At 36.6% G+C, this 23034-nt stretch overlaps 2 protein-coding genes across 2 annotated transcripts; both read right to left on the reverse strand.

Moving 5' to 3' along the window:
* Window positions 1–2685: 2685 nt before the first annotated feature.
* Window positions 2686–3249, reverse strand: LOC110453824 (tigger transposable element-derived protein 4-like). Its single transcript, XM_021502996.1, has one exon. It carries the CDS (start codon window positions 3247–3249, stop codon window positions 2686–2688), a length of 564 nt encoding a protein of 187 aa, XP_021358671.1.
* Window positions 3250–7944: 4695 nt separating this feature from the next.
* On the reverse strand, window positions 7945–8487 carry LOC110453825 (putative tRNA 2'-phosphotransferase). The gene has a single exon (XM_021502997.1). The coding sequence runs from the start codon at window positions 8485–8487 to the stop codon at window positions 7945–7947; it is 543 nt and encodes a 180-aa protein (XP_021358672.1).
* Between the last annotated feature and the right edge of the window lie 14547 nt (window positions 8488–23034).

The raw sequence follows: 23034 nt of genomic DNA on the forward strand, positions 1-23034 counted from the left end.
CTTGGGGCAGAAGGGCGGGACCCAATAGGGGAACATAGCTAATTCTTCAAATACCTTCTTCTTCTGTACAAATGACAGGATTTTATCCTTATTTAGTCTGGAGCATCCTTGGTACTTACAGCACCTACCATGGAGTGCTATATCTTCACTTCATACCAATTATTTTAACATATTCAGGTGAGCGATACAGGCCCTCTGTGCCTCTTGTTTTTATTGTCGTCCGGACGTTTACGTGCTGTTTTAATACCCTTACGTTTAACGAGATTCATTCTTCTCATCAATGATCTCACGTACCCATTTGTAATGTCAAGACTGCCTCCATTTTCTGGCAGAGAAGCCCTGTTGTGGGCCTCAACAATACCACGTGCCGCAGCTGTCACTATAGTGGTATTGACCACGCCTCCAGCTTGCCGTAACTTCCGTATGAACGATTTGACTGAGTTGTCGAGATGTTCCCCCAACCTCAGGGGTCTCCCCCGGGCTTTTGTCGGCATCTCATTCTCGAATGATTTTAGAATTCTGTTCTCGAGGGTTCATCACGCATACTTCTTACAGTTGTTTCGGAGACACAATTACCCATCTGGGCTGTCATTTTCCGTGACGCTTTAGCCACACCAATATCAACGGCGAGTTCAGCAATTTTTGCCCGTTCTTCTGGTGAATAAGTCACATAATCTCCACGTTTTCGTTTTTGGATCCTGGAGATTCTGCAGACGACACATGCGAACTGCATGTAGTGTTTTCAATTGCATCATAAGCTGCTGTTATTTGAATGGCTTCATCCCCGGAACTAGCCCTTTTGGCGAAGGAAGTCCCGGAATAGACGGGTCCCGTAATTTGGGTGATTGTAACCGTTTAAGAAGGGACATGTTACTTGTCTGCTTTCGTAAGAACTACGCTCTTTGTATATAAGGTATAGCGCATGACGGATTTGACCGATACCCGTCGAGTGAGCGAATCTCGCCCGACTTTACCTGTAATATACTTACCTGCACTGTGTCGTCACGCCTGTCAATTTATACTTATTACTTAGCAGAAAAAATACAAGGTTTTAATATATTAATTCCACGAAATATAATCCCTACGAATTGTCCCGATACAAAAACAACGAAATTTAACCTCAACGAAAACATATGCTTTTACAGTATATTCAAGGTCATAGGGGTCAAATATGTTTAAAACCTTTGAACAACTTCTTCCTTATAACCAAAAGGACCAGGGTGATGATATTTGGCCAGTAACATGCTGGGATAAAGGGTTACCAAGTTTGCCTTCACCCATTTGCAAGCTGACAGGGGCCAAAATATGCTGAAATATTTAAAAAAAAACACCTTCTGAATAATCTAAAGATCCAGGGTAATGATTTTTTGCCAGAAGTATGCTTGTATGAAAGGCTGTAAAATCTGTTCAACTTAATGTCCTTGTTTGACTTTCAATGTCACATGTGTCGCATGTTTAAATCGTTTTAGGTCACCTGAGCTTGCTCAAGTTACCTATTCCGATCACTTTCCGTCCGTTGTCGTGCGTCGTCCGTCAACTTTTTACAATTTCAACTTCTTCTCAAGAACCAGTGGATGGAATTTTTTCAAACTTGGTCAGAATCATCCTTGGTAGATGATGAGGCTACAAAATTGTAAAATTGGGATTTCTACCCCAACCCCTGGGGGCCCGGCCCCAAAGGGAAAATTAACTAATATTTCAAAAATCTTCTTCTCCAGACTCAGAGGTACTACAGTCATTTTCTCTGCATGGACGGAAAGATCATCAGGGGCATTATTTAAATTGTAAATTTCAGGACCCCCGAGCTATCCGTTTACTATAGTTCATATAGGGAGACAACACTTTTGGGTATACAGTCGAACCTCATTAACTCAAAGTCGACGGGATCATTGGGAAACTTCGAGTTAAGCGAGTTCATATGTTTGGCATTAAGCTTGGTTAAGTGTTTGGTAATAATGAGGCTATAAATACGTTGACTGTCGGAGAAATCAACGACTTATATAAACAGTCGATAAATGACAAAAAGATAACGATATAAAATAAAAATAAATACAATTTATTCATAATCGTATTAATTAATTGATTAATGTTACGTTACAATAAACACACATAAAAACAGGAAGAACGTCTAAGGTAAAACTTACATCTCTGTCTCCGACCTCGTGCTATGCTGATGGAAATGTCAATGCGGAAATGAAAGTGCGCAAGTCTTTACACAAATCACTGTTTTGGAGCGTACACGTAAATGATGTTTTTAATGAGTACACGCGAAAACACTCCACTGAGAACACAGTCTATTAATTTATAACACAGTCTAACCATTGATAACACAGTCTATCTACTGAGAACACATTCTATGTCACTTATCACCATCTTGCACGGAAACAAAGTCCTGGAAATAATCCTCCATCGTTAACTGTTGTAAGTTTCTGGTCCTGTGGGCAAGATCCTCGCGGATGATTTCATCTGATAGTCGCAGTATTGAGTGGATCGGGGCAGCTTTGTTTTGACGGGTCTCCAGGTAAGAAGGATTTACTGCCATATCTGTAGTTGGTTGTGGTACATGCTCACAGTCATAACTGGACTCAGTGTCGTTGTCATCGATGTAAATGCCCTAACTCTCGGGAACCTCATCTACGATGTCGTCGTCAGTCATGGTGACGCTGGTCGGTAGATCATCGTCAACTAATGAGTAGTGGCTAAACGGTATTGGTAGGTGCAGCAGCTGTGCAAAAGGGATGCCATCCTCATCATCGTCGCTGTGGGGGCCGTTGTAAAACCAGCGTGGTGGAAACAGTTGTGAATGGTGGTCTCTGGAACACATTGCCAGTCTATTACTAACAACTTCATAGTATCGAGTACGGAGATCGCAGCTTCATGCTGACGGTCTATGGCTTTGACGTGGCGTAGGATGATACGTTTGCGGTAGTGGACCTTCAAATTCTGGATCATCCCTTGGTCCATTGGCTGGGTCTTACTGGTTGTGTTTGGTGGAAGGAAGATGAGTTTGATGGCCCGTAGATCGTTGATGTTGGGATGAGCTGGACAGTTGTCGACGATCATAGCGATTTGGCTGCGTTGTTTGTAGAATGTTTTGTCAACTTTCTGGACCCAGTCGGTGAAAATTTCAGTCATCCACGCTTTCTTGTTGGCAGTGTAGTCTGTTGGTAGAGAATGTACGTTCTTAAAACAACGTGGCTTGGCAGATTTCCCGATGATGAAGAGTGGGATTTTCTCTGTACCAGTCATATTAGCGCATACTAACGCGGTAAGTCTATCCTTGCTCCGCTTCCCTCCGTGACAGTCGGTGCCTTTAAAATCAAGGGTTTTGTCTGGCAGTAATCGGTAGAAAATCCCGGTTTCATCTGCGTTGAATATATCCTGGGACTGAAATAGGCTGTGGAGCTTATTTATGCATAACCGCACACTGTGACCCATTTTCCGGTTAGAATGTGTCGGCAGCTTGGTTACGGGCTCGCAGTGAGTACTGATTGTTGTTATTCAACATTTATGAAGTGTGTTTCTTTATTTGTACAACGTGTTTTTACAGTCAAACACATTTTAATGCCATTAGCTTAATCGAAGTAAGTATGACCGGGACCGATGGTAAGCTGCTCAATGAGAATCAAAGTCAACATTACTCGCGATGATTTGTCCAGGTTCCATATTCTTAGAGGAGTAAGGAACGGTACGACTACGATCATCGCGCGTTTCGTCCGATATACTGAACGGCATAAGGTCTTTCGGAACAAAAAAACTTTGTAAACATCTCAGAGACAAAATCTTCATAACGGAAAGCTTAACCAAATCTAGATCAGCCCTTGTCGGCCGGCTCAACAAACTGCGATAGGACATCTTAATTAATTCCCTATGGACGATGGATGGACGATTTTACAAAACTGGTGCAACCACAGATAAAACTCTTATCAAGTCAGAGGCATGTGTAAGAGCATTCGAGGCTAAGTATCGCCCACATTCTGTTGAAAACACATCATCCCCCATGGTATCGACCTCCTCAGCTCCCTAGGATTCCTATTACCCGTAGTCGGCTCCAATGATGGTTACTTGAAGGACCTGAACTGTGTAAAAATACCAAGACTTTTTGTAGATTATCAACCTTTTTTATATGTCAGCCACATGTAAAAAATAGTCTGTCATTTTGTTGTGAATACACACCAGCACTTTAAGAATCGTTCATATCAAGCTGCACTTGTGTTAAAAACACTGAATCAGTACAAAGCATGCATAATACATCATTTTAAAAGGGGGCGGACAATTGTTTGATATGATGCGCTAATGATACGGTCTCCATCACGTGTCTTCAATCTATGTTATAAATGACGGTCACCCTAATGAGTGTCCTCCGGGTAATGAGTGTCCTCGGAGGTTTTTGCGCGCCCGCGAGTTCGTTATAAGATTTATTTCACTTATTTCTTCTGATTCTTAACTATTGTTCACTTACCTAGATGTGTGCAAAGTTTAAGTTCGATCGTAACAGTATAAAGTACCGAAATACGTCGGTAAATACTAATTTCACGAGGTTGGATTGAGTGTCCACGGAGGAATGAGTGTCCAGGTAAGTGTTCGCGAGCCCGAGAATTCGTTAATCCATTTATTTTACTTCTGTCTTCGGATTCATAAATATTTCTAACTTACCTAACTGTGTGCAAAATATCAGGTTGACCATAACAGTATAAAGTACCAAAATACGTCGATAAATACTATTTTCACGAGTTGTGGATTGAGTGTCCACGGAGGAATGAGTGTCCAGGGAGGTGTTCGCGCGCCCGGGAATTCGTTAATCGATATTTTTTACATCTGTCTTCGGATTCATAAATATGTTCAACTTACCTAACTTTGTGCAAAATGTCAGGTCGATCATAACAGTAGAATGTATCGAAATTTATCGTTAATTATATGCCTACGATAACAGCTAAGAGTTGTACATGTAGTTATATACGAGTTTCTTCCCTTCCAAAGCATTCTCTGCCTATTTTGATAGCCGTTACTAAAGGTATTTAATTTTGTAAAACTTGTTAATTTCGTGATATATTTATATTCATAGTACTTACAACAATGTGTAATAAAATGTCTGTTGCTGTATAATACACATACGACCATCAACGTATATTTTTTGGTTTCAACAAATGTTATTGTGTTAACAAAAGGATTAGACAAAAGGCAGTGCCTATACAAGTCTTCTCCTGAACCGGTACAACATATATACATTTACACTGAATAATAAGGTATATTTAAAAAAATATCGATAATTAACTACTTATTGAGATTCTTGACATATTTCACAGAAATTAAGCCTGAAATAAGAACAATTCGGACAGAAACAGAAACATCTTGAATAAGATTGTCGATAAATCTATAGAAGTTAAGTCACTTGCTTTGTGCCGGATTTGACAAAGAATCATATTAAGATTACTAGGATTGCACTGTTTAATTATCAAAGGTTAAAGATCTTATACATTAGAATTTATTTGTATTTACGACGTCTTTAATTTAAATCTTCCATATTTACCTCAAGATAAAGTATATAGATGAGATGTCCCACTTTTTGACCCCGATATAATTCCCATAGCTATCCAATGGTACAGTAATTACAGATTATTTCATCAGGTAACAATTTTTGAATAAAGAGAAGAGGGGCGTGCTTTCTATTCCTTCTATACACTGTTAAACGTATATACGTATTCAGATTGTAGGGAGTACATATGTCAATAAATATTAACAATATAATTGTAAATCTTTTATTACGATTAGTCACGTCATTGCAAGGGACTTTTCAAAGACTATTTTTAATTTGTATGGTTGTTTGATATTGTTGGGATGGGGAAGCGTGTTTTCGAGACATTCAATGACACTCTTTTGGAAAATTGTTTGGCCCTAAAAAGGGCCGTTTTAATCTGAGAAGATGCCTAATTCATCTGGCTGCAGAACAGGGCTAGCTTTTAGTTGTCTGGCGTACCGGGTCTCCAAAGTCTGTGTAATGTGGACGCCGTTCTTGAAGGCAGTAGCTGTGAGTTGTTGGAAACCGCGCAGTTTCCAAAATGTGACGTTACTTTCTGTTTGGAATAGTTGGCATAGACGCTTGTTTATTCTGGTTCTTTGAATTTCATATTTCTCTGGTGACATGTGCCGCGGTCTGTATCGCTGGAAAAGGCTACCAACAACCACCTGGCATCCTTTCTCTTCAAACATAGTGACAACGTCACATATGTCCTCGACAATGTCATCTGGGTCTGATGTGGGGCCGATGTCGTTTCCTCCAATCTGTAGGAAAACCCGGTCGACATCAAGATCACGTATCTTCTTCGATAGTAGAAGTGTCCTTGTTGTTGCCCCACGGAATCCTAGCAGCTGGATATCGTCTGATTGCAGGAGAGGGTGTCCAGCCATCCTGGCAATGAAACTGTGTCCAACGATTGCGAAACGCATGATGATGATTACAGGTTTACTTGTTGATTTACTTGAAAGAGAGAATTGTGTCGTTCATCTTGTAGGGATTTGTATATAAACCCTTTTTGGCTTCCATGTATAATTGGAGCTGCTCATGTCATTAATTAGTCCTTATTATCTTGCCGAATCGGAATTATAATCCCCAAATTGGCTTCTATATGTAATAAGAGCTATTCATAAAGAGCATCTCCAATTATAGTTTTTAAAAGTATTGTCAAATTTACTATTTACTACATCAAAGTGTAAGTAACTGTATTTGGGCAGGTTAATTAATCAAGGCGTGAAACTCTTACCACAACATAATTACTGTTTGTATTGTCCATTCAGACACGGGCACGAGACATTTATTATCTAATTATAATTATCTATCACCTTGCCCTAGTAAACAAACGGCGTGTCCCGTGTATACCCCCGCAGGGTAGGTTCACCGCCCAGGTGTTAGATACGTCTACAAATTTATTGCCAGGTGTTAATATTTTATTGTTTATTAGCTTTAAGCCTTGCGGCTCATAGGCACATTATAACAACATTTATACAATGATATCAATGATATAGAATAATCCTATAGAATAATATGGATATGAATATTCTAGTCAATTACCCTTATAAAATGGAGCATAGGCATTATGTGTATGGCACAATGCGATTACATTATGCTATTTGAAAATATCTTTAAAGTTGAAAATGGGTAGTAAATATGATATATCATTATAATTAGCAGGCGTGCACTAAAAAAACATATTTTAAGATACGGTTAATAATCATTTTGGTAACTGGACCGTGTTGTTAGGATTGATTATAAATAGACAATATATATATAGTAAAACACGTAAAAACGAGTGGGAGATAGTCAGTATTATGTACAAACTTCAAATAAGTTTATAATTGTACATTATACTAAGTAATACCGCAATAAAAGTCATCAACGAGTTTTACATTCGAGCCTTTCATACAAAAAGTAATATCCTTAGCGGACAAAGACCAATGTCCAACTTGTTACAAGTATAATTTACACCAATAATTAGGAATAATTCCCTTATAGATTTTGTAATTTTACTTACACATAATTGTTGATTATATTGATAAAAAATGACATCTTTAAATACTTCACATAAGTCACATGGACGAAGAAATACAGTACTGTATCAAATTACGGGTGCGTGTATTTATATATATACCGTTTAGTGATGCGTATTTCCGAGCGGATAGGTCGGTAACTTTTTGTTGCTTAGAGTATTATACATTATTTATACAAACCAGTAGTTCAGCGTTATTCAGAGCAGTAACACCTTTTTAAGGGGTTGGGATGCGTAATTTCGAGCGGAGACAGGACATGGGTGGTTTTTACAATACTGGACAGGGAATGCGTAATTCGGAGCGGACAGGCCGGGACAGGGAGAAGTGCGTAATTTCGCGCATCAATAGACCCTTTTAGAGACGTTGGTGGCCCTAAAATGGGCCGTTTTGTTGGTAAGTTCATAAGAACTGCACCCGGTGAAAAAAGCTTGTCTTCACCATTCCTTTGGCGTTTCCAGGGGCTGCCAAGGTTCCATTCTGAAGGCGGTATAGTTTCCCTCCTTTTGCAAGATATCGCTTCACATCAAGATGTATTAGAACGGTTGAATGCCGTTTCACCGTAGCCTTGCAGTCTGCGAACTGGATCATTTGTCGCTTCATCCTGCTGAGGCCAGACATCTTGATGTTCTCGTAAGCTGATCTAGTAGTGCCGTGCACACAGTAGCGGACGTCCCTGTAGTCGGTGATTAGATACTGGCTGATGTTCCCTACGTCAACGTCGTCTGTGGAGTGGCCACTGCATGCCCTGATCAGTTGTTGGCAAGGTGATAGGTTCAGTCTGTCTCTGGCAACTCTCTCCACTATTTCCAGGACAGCAGTTCTCGAAACTTGAAATAACTGGCATATGACCAGTAGCTGGACATATCCGGCGGAGTCTCTCGGGGCAGCTGTGTTCTGACGAAGGTAACGGACGATGCTTCGGGATGTCTTCTCAAGAGTCATGATGCAAGAGTATCTACACAACTGTCATTACTTATTATATACTTACTACAAGTCGACGAGTGTCCCGCCCGGCTCGACGCGTGCCCCGCCCCGCAATTAAGCATTAATCCGATAATTACCTGTGGTGCTTGCGATATGGGGAAGGGGTGACACTTATTAGATAATTACCGACAAATACCTGGTTATGTCACTGATATTGGACAGGTGCGCGACTGTTGTGATAATTGCCTTTAATTATCTAGTGCAATCGAGCGGGGACAAATGTCACGCCGGCACGCGTTAGTTCACTCAGTACGAATTCAATTTATAACCAAATGCACATTGCATAAAAGCATATAGAAATATACATATTGATCAATACTGCACAAATCGTTTAAATCTATATAAATATATATATAATGAAATTTGTGAAAATGAAATGCGATGAAACACTTTTGTTGAATAAAAAACATAGATCACAATCTAATTATACAGTAACAAGACGCTTATAGCAAGACTTCGATATAGCTTATATATTAATAATTTACGGCTGTTTCCGAGGCACTGCATTTTATGCGCATGCAATCTGTATTACGCAAGAATACATGTACATTTTCTAAATAACGTTTTTTTAAAATACCATTGTAGACTAAAACGGCCAACAATGTGGTGATGTCTCGACTAAGTGACTAAAACACAATTCTGGATTTTCTTTATTTTTATTTCAGCTGAATATAATATCTGTCGGACAAAAACATATAAATCGCATTTTGGGCGTGTTTATTTGATATGTCTGATTTAACAGTTATATTTATTTCTTCAAATGATTTTCAATAATCAACAATGAAAAATGATTTCATATGTGCTGACGAGTTTATGGTTTGCTCGTGATTGACATGCTAACGGAATGTTTCAAGTTCTTAGCTTGTGTTATTATTATGAGCGCTTTGAAAAAAAAGCTATGTAGTGAAAGACGAAAGTAATACAGAATATGAAATCTAAGTGAGTAGCAATATCAAAGGTACCGGCGTGTTATGGTTTGCTCGTGATTGACATGCTAACGAGATGTTTTAAGTTCTTAGCTTGTGTTATTATTATGAGCGCTTTGAAAAAAAGCTATGTAGTGAAAGACGAAAGTAATACAGAATATGAAATCTAAGTGAGTAGCAATATCAAAGGTACCGGCGTGTTATGGTTTGCTCGTGATTGACACGTTAAACCAATATCTGGAGCTGTAGACGTGTGTTATTGTTTTGATAGCAATAATATCGTGTTTACGCATTGAAAGCCGCGTGGAGAAAATACTCAATAAATTAGGACAATTACCGATAATTACATATTGAGAGTGGATGGTAAAAGCTCGTTACTGTGAGAAGTGGTATAAATATAGATACGAAATCAACCATCATTACTCCCACAAAGGCTTTTGAAGGTCAGGTAAGTGAATTATTGTATTAGTACGTAAGGGTATAGATTATCGTATTTGATGCTAACACAGCTTTCAATTATTGTATAGGACAGTTTATCAATCGTGGTACGTTCTAAGTTAGTATTTAATGATAGTTTACATATAGTCAAAGTACATTTTTCAATTATTGTATAGGACAGTTTATCAATCGTGGTACGTTCTAAGTTAATATTTAATAATAGTCTACATATAGTCAAAGTACATTTTTCAATTATTGTATAAGACAGTTTATCAATCGTGGTACGTTCTAAGTTAGTATTTAATGATAGTTTACATAAAGTCAAAGTACATTTTTCAATTATTGCATAGGACAGTTTATCAATCGTGGTACGTTCTAAGTTAGTATTTAATAATAGTATACATATAGTCAAAGTACATTTTTCAATTATTGTATAAGACAGTTTATCAATCGTGGTACGTTCTAAGTTAGTATTTAATAATAGTATACATATAGTCAAAGTACATTTTTCAATTATTGTATAAGACAGTTTATCAATCGTGGTACGTTCTAAGTTAGTATTTAATAATAGTATACATATAGTCAAAGTACATTTTTCAATTATTGTATAAGACAGTTTATCAATCGTGGTACGTTCTAAGTTAGTATTTAATAATAGTATACATATAGTCAAAGTACATTTTTCAATTATTGTATAAGACAGTTTATCAATCGTGGTACGTTCTAAGTTAGTATTTAATAATAGTATACATATAGTCAAAGTACATTTTTCAATTATTGTATAAGACAGTTTATCAATCGTGGTACGTTCTAAGTTAGTATTTAATAATAGTATACATATAGTCAAAGTACATTTTTCAATTATTGTATAAGACAGTTTATCAATCGTGGTACGTTCTAAGTTAGTATTTAATAATAGTATACATATAGTCAAAGTACATTTTTCAATTATTGTATAAGACAGTTTATCAATCGTGGTACGTTCTAAGTTAGTATTTAATAATAGTATACATATAGTCAAAGTACATTTTTCAATTATTGTATAAGACAGTTTATCAATCGTGGTACGTTCTAAGTTAGTATTTAATAATAGTATACATATAGTCAAAGTACATTTTTCAATTATTGTATAAGACAGTTTATCAATCGTGGTACGTTCTAAGTTAGTATTTAATAATAGTATACATATAGTCAAAGTACATTTTTCAATTATTGTATAGGACAGTTTATCAATCGTGGTACGTTCTAAGTTAGTATTTAATAATAGTATACATATAGTCAAAGTACATTTTTCAATTATTGTATAAGACAGTTTATCAATCGTGGTACGTTCTAAGTTAGTATTTAATAATATTATACATATAGTCAAAGTACATTTTTCAATTATTGTATAAGACAGTTTATCAATCGTGTTGCGCTCTTGGTAAGTATTCAATTATAGTTTCGATTGTACAGAAAATAACCTATTATTGTATTTCAGGATTTTAGTGCTTTTATGAGTATAAAAATCAGAATATACTTATTAATAGTCGCTATGTTGTGAACAGATTATTGAAATATATTATTCTTTATGTGATCATAATAGCCGCTGCGTTTTAGTGCTTAACTATAAATTGTGTGTGTGTGTATATATATGTATTAACATTTAACTCATTCATATATTTGATATCGTTTACTTTTGTTAGCTAGTGATATATTGGATATACGGTTACTTTGTTAGCTCGTGATATATTGGATATACGGTTACTTTGGTAGCTAGTGATATATTGGATATAAGGTTTCTGTGTTAGCTAGATATATATTGGATATACTGTTACTTTGTTAGCTAGTGATATATTGGATATAAGGTTACGTGTAAGCTAGTGATATATTGGATATACGGTTTCTGTGTTAGCTAGTGATATATTGGATATACTGTTACTTTGTTAGCTAGTGATATATTGGATATACGGTTTCTGTATTAGCTAGTGATATATTGGATATACGGTTACTTTGGTAGTTAGTGATATTTATTACATACTTACTGATAAATACGGGTTTTTTGTATATGCGATACAACACAATTGCTCTAACACATATCAGCCCTCGCCGTACCCCCCCCCAAACCCCGTATCGGCCCCCGCCGTATCACACCCCAAAACCCGTATCAGCCCGCAAAACCTGTGGTGGCCTATTTCTCCTTTGGATGTTGTATTTAGTATTTTGTACTGCTTTCAATGACAGTGGGTTTTCTGGGTCAACTTTATTCACATTTTGGAGGATTTGAATAGTTTTTTTTTACCATGACCCGTACCCTCTTCAATAACATGTTTTTGTTGAACTGTGGTCCGAATGTATGGCTGCGTACTGTGTTTCGCATTGCCATGCATACTAATACCTGGATATGCACCAATATACTCCACTACCTCTTTGAAAGAGAAGTTTGTATGATTGGGTATGTTTTCAAACCAACTAAACCTTCTTTGATACTGGTTGTCCTTCTGCAGCTTAGAGTAATATCTCTTCAGCACGAAAATAAGATCCTTTTCTGGCTGTGGTTGCATTGGCAGCCGCTGGGATTTAACCTTTTTGCAATATTTGCCATCTTTCTTATTAATTGCCATGAGTTGGTCAGATTGCCAGACAAACAAACTCAGCTGTTTTGAGCGAGTTTTTGCCTCTGTGCCATACTCCACAGTCATCTACAAAGGTTCGTTTGGTAGTTAAGGACTGTGACTTTTGAATAACAAAAAAGAACATTTTCCTTAACGCCCACAGGAATTGATTCAGTTGTGTCTGCATTAGCATGCAGAACAAGATCTAAAACCCTTTCCGTGCTCAAAAACTTTCCTGGAACTCTGTTCTCAGTGGGGTTTTTGAAAGGCATGCTGACACCTTCATCAATACTTTCATTGAGAGGTGACATAGCCTTGGTTGGTGTTATGTCAGCAATCGATGACATACCCTTGTTGGGTGTAGCACAAATTGGTGACATGTCGGAGACTTGTGACACACCCTTGTCAGGTGTGACAGAAATCGGTGTCGAATTTTTGGTTGGTGTGTCAGCAATCGGTGACATACCCTTGTCGGGTGTAGCACAAATTGGTGACATACTGTAGTTTGATATTTTATCTGGGAGGGGAGAAGTTTGTTCCACCTTCACACATGATGATGGTGATGGCAAAGGTGGGAAGTCTGACATGTCGTTTATGTCTACAACCGATATGACTTCGCTGTTCATTAGTGGAACAAAATGATTAGGTGTCCAGAAACCACGTGTATGTACACTGACGCTGGACCACATAATACATATTGCGTTGCCCGCGATTGATCCCCGTGGCCTGAAAACGGTGTTTAGTATCCCAACACTTGGGTCTAAGACACCATTAACAGCAGGGAATATCGACTTGATGAGTCTACCTAATGCTGATGCAGCAGCATGGACTGTCCAAGCCGAGCAGAAAGATTTGTTTCTGGCACTGTCCCGCACTGCTTCATCAATGGACGGACTCACCATATTTAACCTATCATGGATATGTACGTTCTCGTAAAAAGATTTGTTTTGAGCAATCTCTCGTACCCTAATTTCTGTGGACAATCGCTCGTTCCCCTGAATGGCCATTGAGATAGAATTGAATAGACAATTCCCGTCCCCCCTCACCACTACCGGAGTCATATCAGTAATCTCCCCAAACTACTTCGATGCCGAACGATCTACTATCATTGTGGCAGTGAAGTTACATTTCTTTGCAATATTTGACCTACCTACTGACCGCATGAAAATTGCTTCAAGTGCAGTTCCCTGGACTAAGTCACCGACAGCAGAAGCAGACTCTAACCTATCAAGTGCCAAGTGGAAATTATAGCTTGTGTTGCTGTGACAACAGCATTTATTACACGTGTATGAAAGGGGTGTTTTCCTCAGGAAATTGAACTGTTGCATGTTCAACTTTTCACATTTGTAATGAAACCATTTGTCACAATGGTCACAAGCTACATTTTTAGCACCATTGCAGTTTTTTGCACAAATACCGCAGGGATACATATTCGGCATGATGAGGAAAATCGACGTTAAATATATCACTAGCTAACACAGAAACCTTATATCCAATATATCACTAGCTAACAAAGTAACCGTATATCCAATATATAGAGAATAATACATGCCTTTTTCCATATCACACCCAGTACCAACCCGAGACTGCAATATCAGCCCAAGGGCCGAAGGCACGAGGGCTGATATTGGTCGAGGTTTGATACTGGGTGTGATATGGAAAAAGGCGTGTTTTATTCTGTTTATTACATATTTACTAATAAAAACTGCTATCTTATGATTTAATTTTCTTTTTGAAATATTGAAAAACGAAAAAAAATCCAAAAGGGGTGTGATATGGTTCTTCTCATCAGAATAATGCTGATGATGTCCAAACTCTCATCAGTCAGTTGCAAACAAGCAGCTACATTAGGCCGGTCATTGCCAACAACGGCAATCGACCACCGAATGTCGTTTGTTACACTGATTCCCAACTGGAGTTGTTGAAGTATTCGGCTTTAAAAGGCAGTGTGTTAGGCATAGATCGTACTTTTAACCTTGGGGCATGTTTTGTCACATGCATTGTTTTCCAAAATTTTAATCTGACCAGGAAAGGAACTAGCACCTCACCCATTCTTTTGGGTCCAATATTCCTCCACTGGGATGGAATGTATGAGACATATTGCGATTTCCTATCCAGGATCAGATCAAAACTTGGATACAATTTCCCAGTGGATAGGCTTGTATTCGGAACGGACGAGGAAGCGGCACTTGTCAATGCTATCTCGTCATGTTTCTCAACATCAAAACATATCTTGTGCACAAGACACTTGCAGGAGAATACAATCAGAAACTTGACCAAAAGGCTTGTTCCAGAGGTTATCAAAAACGCTCTGGTACACAGGCTATTTGGTTCAAAAGGTCTGTTAGCGTCAGATGATAGGGTGTCTTTCAGAGAAAGACAAACCGAAATTCTGGATGAATATTCAGATGTAGGTGGTTCTTATTTGAAATACAGGTTGCTCCCTACCCTATACGCTAAAGTGTTCGAACCACGATTGTCTTGTGACATCATTCCCAAGTTCTGGAAAAACAATAATTGTGAATCCATGAACAATATAATCAAGTTGCTGGGAGACTGGAAAACATCCAAGTTACCTCAATTAGTTGAACGTCTCCAAGAAATCGAGGAGGCCCAGCGACTAGATATCAGAGGCGCCCTGCATGGCAGAGGCAACTTTGAATTAGCAGCTCATGCCAACTCATGCTTCGTTTCCCATAATGTTTGGGTTGGACTGAATAATGAACAGCGTCTCAAACAGTTAGCGAAATTCACAAAATTTCAAAAACCAAAAGAGACGCTGACATCATCAGACGGTGACTTAGTGATACCAGTACCATCACAAGTTGCCAAAAAACCAGGCCAGGTTAAACGCATACGAAATGCTAAAACCATCACAACCAATAAAAAGGTAAAGTTACAACTCTAGTTATCCCTTCCTGTGCAGGCCAACCGCAAGACGGGGGTTTGTATCATAGGGCGTGTACCGCGTATAGGTTAGGACCATTTCAGTGATACTAAATGGGATAGGTAGGAAAACATAGTTAACTTAAAATTTCTTAAGCCCTTCCTGTGCAGGCCAACCGCAAGACGGGGGTCTGTATCATAGGGCATGTGCCGCGTATAGGTTAGGACCCTTTGGATACCCAGGGCGACTGTGCCAGATTGGATTGCTACTGATCCAATCAATAATTGGTGCATACTGAGACTACAGGAGGTCTGGAGTCTCCTTCTCTGTGCCCCTATTCAGCTTACAATGATATCATAGTCTATGCCAACCGCAAGACGGGGGCTATCAACTATGTTTCACAAGAATTGTTAAAAAGTGTTGAAACCATCACAACCAATAAAAAGGTAAAGTTACATCTCTAGTTATCCCTTCCTGTGCAGGCCAACCGCAAGACGGGGGTCTGTATTATGATACAGACCCCCGTCTTGCGGTTGGCCTGCACAGGAAGGGATAACTAGGGCATGTACCGCGTATAGGTTAGGACCATTTCAGTGATACAAAATGGGATAGGTAGGAAAACATAGTTAACTTAAAATTTCTATAACTATATTTGCTTATCGATATCATAACATACATAGAAGTATATGACCTCCGATAGACAATAGCTTGCTGCATCATCTTTGTTCCGACCTCAGGCTGGGAGTTCTGTTCGTTAGATCTGTCTCCTATCCCACAGTGACCTAGTGTTCTATCGAAGGTATTAAAAATATCCAGAAAGAGAAAAAATGAGTTACATTAAGCGAGTCTTAGATACATTACACTTGAAACCATGCAGGCGGGAAAGTGACTCTTTATAAATAAAAGGGATGGTAGCAGGGTCAAAAGGTATGATTATGTATAGATATCAATAAAAAAAATAAATTAACTAAGACATAAAAGAATATAATATATCTTATAATATAACTTAAACAACCACAGCTTCTCGCCTCGTCAGGTGCACTTGCAAAAATGAATGATCTGTGTTACTAAGATGAAATAAATACCTATACAATTAAAAACAAAGTATAGATAAAATAAACAAAGCTTGTAAGTCCCAAGGATACCCAGGGAGGCTATACCAGGGTAAACTGCTACTCGTCTGCCCATGAATTGGTATATACTGAGATTCCAGGAGGTCTGGAGTCTCATCCTCTGTGCCCCACTCCCATAACACAATTTAATAATAAAAACTCAACCTCAAACAAATCACACAACCACAGCTTCCCACCTCGTTAGGTGCACTTGCAAAAGTGAATGATCTGTGTTGTTACGCTGGAATAAACACCTATAAATTCAAAAATAAAACACAAATATAAAATGTTAATTAACTACAAAGCTGGAATCTCCTACTCTGTGCACCGCTTATGTATTATATAAAATAAACAAATCCAGATAATTCAGATTTCAATCTTTCGATTTCAAAATAATCTTTCATTATTAATTACATATTATGATATGTACTTATAACTTAATCAATGAATTAACAAATAGTTCAGTAATATGTGTAACGTTATTTTTTTTTAAATTAACTATTTCATTTGTTTTTAAGAATGAGAATTCAATTTGATCAAATGAATATCTGGGACTATATATGTAAATGTTAACCATTATTATTAATTATGTACAAATTAAACAAAAAAAACTATTTTTAATATATAAGATTAGATTAAAATTAGAGACAGAAATAATACATACAAAAATATTGAAAACATAATGTAATTACTTGAAATTGATGGCAATTAGTTAAAAATTAAATCATAAAATTAAATTAAATTAAATGGGCTCTTATGTAGAACTGCGTCCTCGTCGCAGAGCCCGGTAACATTCTTATTTTTGAATGGCTAAGAGTTCTACAAGTAGGTCCGTACGAGTTACTTCCCTTAAGTAATGTCTGTTGTGAAATAGTTCGCATATTTTTATCAGAATATATCTTATATTTCGGTACATTCTACTGTTATTATCGACCTGATATTTTGCACACAGTTCGGTAAGTTAAAAATATCTATGAATCCGAAGACAGAAGTAAAATAAATGGATTAACGAATTCTCGGGCGCGCGAACACCACCGTGGACACTCATTCCTCCGTGTACACTCAATCCACCCTCTTGAAAATAGTATTTATCGGCGTATTGCGGTACATTCTGCTGTTATGATCAACCAGATATTTTGCACACACCTAGGTAAGTGAACAATAGTTAAGAATCAGAAGAAAAAAGTGAAAAAAATCTAATAACGAACTCGCGGGCGCGCAAAAACCTCCGAGGACACTCATTCTTCCCAAATATGCATTTTTATCGACGTATTTCGGAACTTTGTACTGTTACGATCGAACGTAAATTTTGCACACACCTAGATATATGAACAATCTTTAGGAATCAGAAGAAATAAGTGAAATAAATCTCATAACGAACTCGCGGGCGCGCAAAAACCTCCGAGGACACTCATTACCCGGAGGACACTCATTAGGGTGACCCATAAATGATGCATAATCGTAAAACGTGCGCGGATATACTGCTTTTGAATGCTGGTGCGTTTTATTTACTAACATTTACACAAGATTACTACAAAATTAACACTGGATTACTTGTTGTGAAAACATCAAGGGGTACCCCGGTGCATATCGATCAATTATACACAGGGATGTGGTGTACTGGTTTATTATAAAGATTCTGTTTTAACCAAAAGGAGACATGATCTTGAAATAGATAATGTGAGCTACTATGGTTGGAAGTAACTATCAATACACATACATTTTTATTAGGCTGTCTATACAGGCCTCCTGATTCAAATGTTGAATTTTGGACGAAACTTGATGGCATACTTGAAAAAGCATCAGACCTTTCTCTAGATATTTTGTTAGTAGGGGACATTAATGTTAATCTTCTTTCTCTTCAACCAACTTCCCACCTATCAAGACTTCTTTCTAAATTTAACTTACACAATCTAATAAATGAACCCACACGTATTACACCAGAAAGCTCTAGTTGCATCGACTTTGTATTTACAAACAATAGAAATATTATAAGAGGTACACATGTAGGCGATCCATTTTGTAGTGATCATCCTCCAGTACATATTAGTATATCATATTGTGTATTTAAGCAAAACTCTTATATAAAAAAAATCTGGCAATATGACGCTTCTGATTTTAATCAAATGAATGAATGTCTACTAAATATGGATTGGCAACAACTAGCTAACCAATCCGATTCGAATGAATTTAGTATCATCATAAATAATGCAATCGCCGAGCAGATTGAAAGATATACACCATGTAAAACTATTACAGTAAGACCAAATGATAAATCTTGGATGAACCATAACATCAGAACTAAAATGAGGCAAAGAAATAGAATTCATAAAAAGGCAAAAGTAACCAATAATCCCGATCACTGGACGCGCTTTAGAATAATTAGGAATGAAGTAATCAGCCTTATTCGAGAAGCAAAATCTAATTTCATTGTTAAACTTCAAAATTCTCTTGATGATAAAAATATACCCCCTGATAAATGGTGGAAAATAGCAAAAACCATTTTAAAATTTAACAATAAGTCATCCACTATTCCCCCCCGCCCCCTTGAATCAAATGTTGAAATTTTTTATCACCCGAATGAAAAAACTGCCTGTCTAAATAAATATTTCACTTCTAGCTCATCTTCATCTAACAACCTTGAACTTCCTGATGATGTAATTATGGAACTTCCATACTCCATATCAAATATTCAAATAACTAGTCAGGATGTCTTATTCTGCCACTTAAACTATTATTTAACAAAACTTTCTAGTCTTCTGCCAAATTCCTGGAAAATGACTAATGTTAATGCTATTTTCAACGGCAGTGTCTCTAGGAGTAATACTGCTAACTATAGACCAATTTCTATTACCTCTTGTATTTGTAAACTTATTGAAAAGATTTTGTTTAAATACCTTTACAACTATCTTATATCAAATAACATTTTATCGAACAATCAGTCCGGCTTTAGACCAGGTGACTCCACTGTAAACCAACTATTATCTATTTATCATGAAATATGAAAAAAATTAGACACAGGTAAAGAAGTTAGGTTCGTATTTTGTGATATAAGCAAGGCCTTTGATAGGGTTTGGCATACAGGTCTTGTTAAAAAATTAAGTAATTATGGAATCAAAGGTAAATTATTATCTTGGATCCATAATTACCTTTCTGACAGGAATCAACGAGTAAGTACTGAAGGTTTCTATTCCCCATACTTAACTGTTAATGCAGGAGTCCCCCAGGGATCAGTTCTGGGTCCATTATTATTTTTATTATATATAAATGACATTACTGATCTTGTTTCAAGTAAAGTAAAACTCTTTGCTGATGATACCTCTCTATATGTCATTGTTGATAACAATCCTGATCAGTCTGCACAACTTCTTACAGATGATTTAAAACATATTAGTGAATGGGCTAAACTATGGGATGTAAATTTCAATCCAACAAAAACAAAATCTGTATTATTCTCCAGGAAAAAAGAAGTTGCTTTACCACCAATTTTATTTCAAAATGATGTAATTTCTAATGAATCCACTCATAAACACTTAGGTGTAACTCTTAATGAAAATGGTACCTGGGAATCCCATATACAAACTATTTATGAAAAAGCATATACTAGAATAAATATACTACGCTGTTTGAAATATAAACTTAGCAGAGAAACTCTTATAAAAATATATTTTGCATTCATAAGACCTTTACTTGAATATGCTGATGTAATTTGGAATAATTGTACAACCCAACTAAAAAATTTACTAGAATCTATCCACCTGGAAGCAGCAAGAATTATAACAGGGCTGAGAAGAGGAACATCACATCACATCACTTACTTTATAGGGAATTAGGGTGGGAACCATTAGAAATTCGTCGGAAAAATAATCAATTGATATTAATGTACAAAATACTACATGGCCATGCACCTTTATACTTGCAAGAATCAATCATCCCTTTTATTAACAATTATGAAGCAAATATACATTCATTGCGTGGAAATATAATATTTAGCCCTCCACTCTGTAGATCAAACAACTACTATCATAGTTTTTTTCCTTCAATGCTCCGAGAGTTTAATAAACTCTCACCTACTACAGTACAAGCAACCTCCCTTAACATTTTTAAGAAACTTATAAGCATGTCAAATATCAGTGAAGAGGAAGATGTGAGCCTTTCAAATGTATTCAAAAATAAAGGATCAAGGAAGGGTAATATCATACTTTGTCAACTTAGAAATGGATGTAGCAACTTAAATTTTGACCTATATATTGATCATTTAAAAGATAATCCTATGTGTTCTTGTGATTTAAACCATGAAACTGTCTCACATTTTTTTCTTCACTGTCCTCTGTTTTCAGTCCAAAAAGCATTACTAAAAATGAACTTGAACTTATTGGAAACCATAACCATTTTCATCTCACCAACTTACTATATGGCTGTCAAACATGTAACGGTGGTGTAAATATGGAAATTATTATCTCAATCCTAAAATATATAGTTAAAACTAAAAGATTTGTTGAATATCGAGTATAATACCAGGCAACTTGACACATTTTGAGTTAATATAAATACACATGTATATATATTTGTAGATAATAACACTTATTTATAAAAAAAACAACATCCATTCGTACAGGAGTGCAGGTTATCATGCTATTGTTATGCTTTCCTTTTATATTCTCCCATACTACTTATATCTTTAATTTTTAGTGTACATACTTAAGATCTGCAATTTTTCCATATATGTACTCAAATGCATTACTGTGAATTATACCGCAATAATATTTACTATGGATCCTGTACAGTGTTCAGTTGAAGACCTAAACGTAACACAAGGACTGTGCGGTCTTCAATCCGATATTAAAGCTTGTATAATACATGTATATGCGGTCTATAACCAATATATATATATATATATTTTACCTACATTGTATATTGCAGACTGAATATAATTAATACACTATTCTATGGGAGTTATCCCCCTTCCCCCACCCACACCATATTTTATATAATAACCTCTTAATTATGTAAATATCTAATTAGATTTACAAACGTTAATTTTTGACAGTAAGCAAAATCTTATTATTATAAAATCAATCCATTATGTCCATATACCTACCATCAATGGAGAGGACTTATATAGGCTATAAGCCTGTTGTCCAATCCTTTTGACAGTGTAACATTCTTCTATGTCAATAAAATATGTTGAAATCAAAAAATCAATTATACAACGCTCGAACGTCGTTGAAGGCATGCTATCGGTACTTCGGCAACACATGCGTTCAGCGTACGTCAGCCCATATTGTTCGACACATGTAAGCAATTGCATCAGCCAATATATGAACGCATTCTGTCCCATATGTACGCACCATCATATCTAGGTTGGAATTGCTGAACCCACGTAGAAGATAAATGTTTAAAAACAATATATGTAAAAAAAAATTGCACTTGTTTGAGAACTGCCATGGCCTCTAATCATGATTCGAATGTGGCCAACACTGCCTGATTATTTAGTACCTGCTTTGTTTGACAATTGACACATGTATATGAGCAAACACATCTCCACTGTGGGAATGTTAGATATATATTAATTATTGTATAAACACACCAGCGCTTTCAATATCAGTTCCATATTAAGCTGCATTTGCGCAATCCAAATGATATCATTTGGTATTGGACAGCTGTAATTAATGGTGTTGGCGATGGTGAAAAAACGTTTATTGCAGATCTTCTTTACAATGCAATAGGTTCCTTTTTTCCCCTCTAACGGCGTTATTAGGCTAGGTGCTGGTGTGTGTATGTATATACATTCGTGTGCATATAGGTTTATATTCTTTCTGTTGCTGTTGCTTATATATACTTACAATCTATTTCTAGTTTTCATACCACAAATGTATATTCTGTTTTCATGCCATGTACAGACATGTGTATTTAGAAAATAAAGCTAGCAAGTAAATTCATTAAAATGATTATTTTGACCCTTTAAATTATCAACATGTTTCACCCTGGCAATGCAAGAAAAGTAACTAGGACTACTTTTTCTGATGAAAAGTATGGTAACTCATTAAGAGCAATATGTCATTTTTTAACAAATATTTATTTACACCAAAGAACTCCAATATATGCACTAGAAATAGCATTTGTGTTCACCATTGATGTAAATTGAAACCAACTTAGTACTGTAAATTATTATAAAACACTTACTACAATTTTGCTTCGTTAATTATGACTATTTACATGTTTACATGAATATGTAAAGAATTAGATTTCTTCACTTTGCCTGCCCAAGAATGTCACCTATACATACATACATGTACATTTATCACAAATTAATCAAACATGCAGTACCTGTAAAGACTACAAGCTGCAGAGATAAATTCCTGTAGTCTTCAGTAATCCTGAATACAGCCGATATGTGCCCTTCACTGCTTCACATTCATTCAACAACTGTGCGTGTGTACAATCCTGGTCGTTGCTAAGCTATCGTCTCATTCCTTACACAGTAACCACAACAAATTCCTGCAGACGTCATCTGGATCTGGATCAAGAAGACAATTGTGTAAATA

Source organism: Mizuhopecten yessoensis, unplaced genomic scaffold (assembly GCF_002113885.1).
Source record: "Mizuhopecten yessoensis strain PY_sf001 unplaced genomic scaffold, ASM211388v2 scaffold7521, whole genome shotgun sequence".
Taxonomy (NCBI): Eukaryota; Metazoa; Mollusca; class Bivalvia; order Pectinida; family Pectinidae; genus Mizuhopecten; species Mizuhopecten yessoensis.